This window comes from Babylonia areolata, chromosome 16 (assembly GCF_041734735.1).
Source record: "Babylonia areolata isolate BAREFJ2019XMU chromosome 16, ASM4173473v1, whole genome shotgun sequence".
Taxonomy (NCBI): Eukaryota; Metazoa; Mollusca; class Gastropoda; order Neogastropoda; family Buccinidae; genus Babylonia; species Babylonia areolata.
Window position 1 is genome coordinate 2,739,960 of NC_134891.1, and position 5,000 is coordinate 2,744,959.

The following is a 5,000-nucleotide window of genomic DNA, read 5'->3' on the forward strand; positions in this document are numbered from 1 at the left end:
AGTATATATGTATATATATATATATATATATGTGTGTGTGTGTGTGTGTGTGTGTGTGTGTGTGTGTGTGTGTGTGTGTGTGTGTGTGTGTGACTAAAGAACAAAGATTTTCGACAGTACCCATTATTCCAATCTGATCAATTTTCACACCCCATCATACTTGTCAAGTGAATCATGAGATATATTTGAAGAAAAAGAAAACAAAGAAAAACTGTCAGTTTTGAAGCAAGACAGACATACAGACAGACAGAAGAAATAAAGACGGACAGACAGCGAGCTCGAATCAGAATTTTGCCTGGTATATTCATGGGCACACATTCTAGTTCATTCAGTATTGTGCCATTGTTGATAGAGTTTGGCTTTGTTATCAGCATGACTGATAAACCCACTAGATTTCCTCGTGTTATTGTTGATAGAGTCTGGTCTTGTTATCAGCATGACTGATAAACCCACTGTCTTCCTCGTGCTTGTTGCCAAAGTCATCATTAACATTATCATTTGTTTGTGTAGCAGACTGGGATCTTTGTGCTTTATTTCTAAACTGACGTATAATTCTCTCTCTCTCTCTCTCTCTCTGTGTGTGTGTGTGTGTGTGTGTGTGTGTGTGTGTGTGTGGTGTGTGTGTGTGTGTGTGTGTGTGTGTATGAGTGTGTGTGTGTCTTTGTGTGTGTGTGTGTGTGTCTGTGTTTGAGTGTGTGTGATTGTGTGTGTGTGTGTGTGTGTGTGTGTGTGTGTGTGTGTGTGTGTGTGTGTGTGTGTGTTTGTGTATGTGTTTGAGTGTGTGTTTGTGTGTGTGTGTGTGTGTGTGCGTGTGTGTGCGTGCGTGTATGTGTGTGCGTGTGTTTGTGTGTGTGTGTGTGTTTATGTGTGTGTGTGTGTGTGTGAATGTGCTTGTGTATATGTGTGTGTGTGTGTCTGTGTGTGTGTGTGTGTGTGTGTGCGTGCGTGTGTGTGTGTGTGTGAGTGTGTGTGCGTGTGTGTGTGTGTGTGTGTCTTTGAGTGTGTGTGTGTGTGTGTGTGTGTGTGTGTGTTTGTGTGTGTGTGTGTGTTTGTGTGTGTGTGTGTGCGTGCGTGCGTGTGTGTGTGTGTGTGTGTGTGTGTGTGTGTGTGTCTCTCTCTCTCTCTATGTGCGTGTGTGTGTGTGTGTGTGTGTGTGTGTGTGTGTGTTTGTGGATGTGTGTGTGTGTGTGAGTTGAAAGGCGACACTGTGGCCGAAGGGCGAAGTTTGGGACAGGCTTTGTTGATGCCTTGAGCGTTGCTGTCTGTCCACATCCAATGGTGGCTTCATTAGTCCCCATTCAAAGTCGGAGGACGTGTGTTTGTGACTGGTCAGTGGTGGCTTCTCTTTGCCAGTGGCCACTTTAGGCCTTGGGCGTTGTTGTTCATGGACGTTCCGAGTTGGGATTTCTTTGGTGACCATTGAGCAGGGTTCTCAAGCGGTCTCAAGTGGGTCTCACCTATATTGCGGGTGACAACGGGTGGTTGGTTGATTGGTGTGTGTGTGTGTGTGTGTGTGTGTGTGTGTGTGTGTGTGTGTGTGTCCAGTGTCGCATTTTGTTAGACTTTGATTAAAATGTTGTTGCTGTATTTTAGTGTGTGGTAGGTGGGAAAGTGGGGGTGTGTATGTGGTTGTGTGGGTGTGGGTGTGTGGGTGTGGGTGGGTGTGGGGGTGTCCAATGTCACAGTTTCAGTTTCAGTAGCTCAAGGAGGCGTCACTGCGTTCGGACAAAACCATATACGCTACACCACATCTGCCAAGCAGATGCCTGACCAGCAGCGTAACCCAACGCGCTTCACATTTTGTGAACAGACGTCAAACCAAATTGAACTGAGAGACAGACATACAGACAGGCAGATAGGCAGAGACAGCTGAACCCACGGAGACAGAGCACATTTCGTTTTGAAGAGTGAGAGAGAGAGAGAGAGAGAGAGAGAGAGAGAGAGAGAGAGAGAGAGAGAGAGAGAGATGGTAAGCATTTAGAAGTGACGAAGCACATCCAAGACCTGCCATAAGCCTTTGACAAGTGCATGTCAATTGTTCCCATCCCTCTGCTCATTTTTAATTGGCGATCGCCCACGGACTTTATATTCCAACCCCCAAGGGAGAGAAGGCAAACCCTATGTCCAACAAAGACTGCATCGAGCTCTACTGAACCACACAAGAGAGAGAGAGCCCCAAGGGTTATGTTTTTCGAGGGTCCACTTGTTGCAGACAGGGTGTCTGTAGTCACCGGGAGAAGGTGTTTAAACAGCAGGGGGTACCTGTCCATTGTTGACGGAAGCAGTTGAAGTGTGTCGCCTTGCGAGACACCCTCGTGATTTCTGTTGCTGCAGGTGGTGACTGTTGTCGTTGGTTGTGTTATCCTCCTCCCCAACAGCTGTGCTTAGGGCTCTCATGCTTTGTAGATGAGCTGGTTGACTGGCAAATACCTTCGCACTCTGACAATGTGAGTAATTTCACACCTATCGCCCTTGCTGGTTAGAGGGCACACCCTTGAAGTCAGCACTAAGGACTGGAGGCCGCTCCCTCTGTCTCTGTCTCTCTCTCCTTCTCTCTCTCTCTCTCTCTCTCTCTCTCTCTCTCTCTCTCTCACACACACATGCACACGCACACATAATCAGAGACAAAAATGAAGGCAGAAACGTAAATGTACTTTCTCAATTTTCCATTTATTAATCACATCATTTCATTTTGTATCACCTTCATTCAATTAATTACAACTTTGCTTCACATCACTTCACGACCTAAGAGATGTATTTTTCATTATCTTTTTTGTTGTGTTTTTTTTTTTCAGAAGTCGTCTTTTGTTATATCATCGCAAAAAACTATCGCTCTGCCAGTGATTCTGTATCACATTATTATGAATCCATTTTGAAATAATGTACAAAGACAGGTTTTTCTTTCACACACACACACACACACACACACACACACACACACACACACACACACACACACACACACACACACGTGCGCGCACACACACACACACACACACACACACATACAAAACAACCAAAAAACCCCAGTAAAATGTTAATCTGTCACGTGTACAAGACTTCCAGGAAAATAGACAACGAGTATTTTCAATTGTTACAAAAAGCGAACAATTACAACAGCAACATAAAAAAGCGAACTTGATTATGATATAATAGTTGTTTATTTTACTTTAAATCCGACAGCAACATCAAAACAACAACAGCGGCTCAACAATGATTCCAGCAGTCACAACAATAACAACAACAACAACAACAATAAGAGCAACATAAAACATATAAATGGGCATATGACAAAAGAGCACGCGAATATAAAGAATGCACACCTTCTATTCTTGTAAGTAAAGCGATAAAACAGAGCAGATAGCAAAATATATATTTCAAAGATGGGAGTAGATTGTGAAAGGAGCTGGAAATGAACTATCGAGTAAAAAAAAGAACAAATAAAGATATACTGGTGTAGTGTGTGTGTGTGTGTGTGTGTGTGTGTGTGTGTGTGTGTGTGTGTGTGTGTGTGTGTGTGTGTGTGTGTGTGTGTGTGTGTGTGTGTGTGTGTGTGTGTGTGTGTGTGTGTACAATATGATATGATATGATATAGTACAGAAACGTCAAATAACCAGCAGTGGAGTCCACACAGAACAAGTTCTGTTCACCTTCTCCAGCAAAAAGTGCGGCACAGACATGCCCTATGTTGATGTTACGTTCTCTTCCGAATCCATACTGTCTTTTGCTGGAAATTAACAAATAAAGAGGCCAGGAGACGATATGATTAACAAATAGTAAAGAGGACAGGCCCGGTGCTTCCTTTTTGAGGAAGTGTCTGGGTTTGTTCCAATGTACCTTTTATTTACCTGTGTGCTAGCTGAATCGGTAGCGTAAGCATCACAAGTTGTGTACCTGGTGTAATGGAGAGAGTTACCACTCTTTACTATTTGTCTTTTGCGTTGGGTTACGCTGCTGGTCAGGCATCTGCTTGGCAGATGTGGTGTAGCGTATATGGATGTGTCCGAACGCAGTGACGCCTCCTTGAGCTACTGAAACTGAAACTGGTTGCTAGTTCTGAGGCGTGATGGCTCTCCAAATCAAGAAAAATCAGCGTTAATTGTTCAGCCGACGACCCACCGGGGTTCTATTAACAAACTAAGTACCCCCCCCCCCTCCTCCCACCGCCTGTTCCCCACACAACAACAAAAAACCAACCAAACAAAAATACTTAAGTGGAGGTTAACATTATGACGTCTCATCCAGTGGTGTCTGAAGCTTTGAGGAGTTAGGCCAGTCACGAAATGCGTTACGTTGAAGTCAAGGTGGATGGAATTCTGAGCCGAACCAGTTCGTTGGCCGAACGTCATGTACATTGATCATGAAAGCACGGTCACCAGTGGTGCCCTACGTTCTTCGTATTATGGGACAGAAAAAGAAGAAGAAGAAGAAGAAGGTGATGGTGGAGAAGAAGAAGAAGAAGAAGAAGAAGAAGAAGAAGAAGAGGAAGAGGAAGATGGTGATCGTGGAGAAGAAGAAGAAGGAAGAGAAGAAGAAGAAGGAGGAGAAGAAGAAGAAGAAGGTGATGGTGGAGAAGAAGAAGAAGAGGAGGAGAGGGAAGATGGTGATGGTGGAGAAGAAGAAGAAGGAGGAGAAGAAGAAGAAGAAGGTGATGGTGGAGAAGAAGAAGAAGAGGAGGAGGAGGGGGAAGATGGTGATGGTGAGAAGAAGAAGAAGAAGAAGAAGAAGAAGAAGAAGAACCAGTAAATAAATGAAAAGTTAATTTACATATTACACTGAAAAAGGAGTGCTGCCGCGCGGACTTCATTTCACAGGTGCCGCCAGCACGTAGTCAGGGACCACCTCCAGGTAGTCACGTGATGCCTCCACGTCACTCTTCTCCACGTCAGAAAGATCAAGGGCAGTGTACTCGGAGTCCTCAGACCTTCCCCGCGAGAGATCCAGGGGAGAGTAACATTCCCCACTATCGGAAGCAAAGGAGGGAATTCCCTCCCTTGGAT

The 5,000-nt window shown here is 44.7% G+C and overlaps 1 protein-coding gene across 3 annotated transcripts in view; it reads right to left on the reverse strand.

The window, feature by feature from the left end:
• Positions 1-5,000, reverse strand: part of LOC143291070 (uncharacterized) — a 50,182-nt gene that overhangs the window by 26,968 nt on the left and 18,214 nt on the right. Inside the window, exon 10 of one of the 3 annotated variants that reach the window (XM_076600667.1) lies at positions 4,560-5,000. This exon is cut by the window's right edge and continues 598 nt beyond it. The exons of the other annotated variants lie outside the window; for them this stretch is intronic. Coding sequence (XP_076456782.1) covers positions 4,804-5,000 — 197 coding nt within the window. The 3' untranslated portion in view covers positions 4,560-4,803. Of the gene's footprint in view, positions 1-4,559 lie in introns of those variants that run through there. 3 annotated transcript variants of the gene reach the window in all.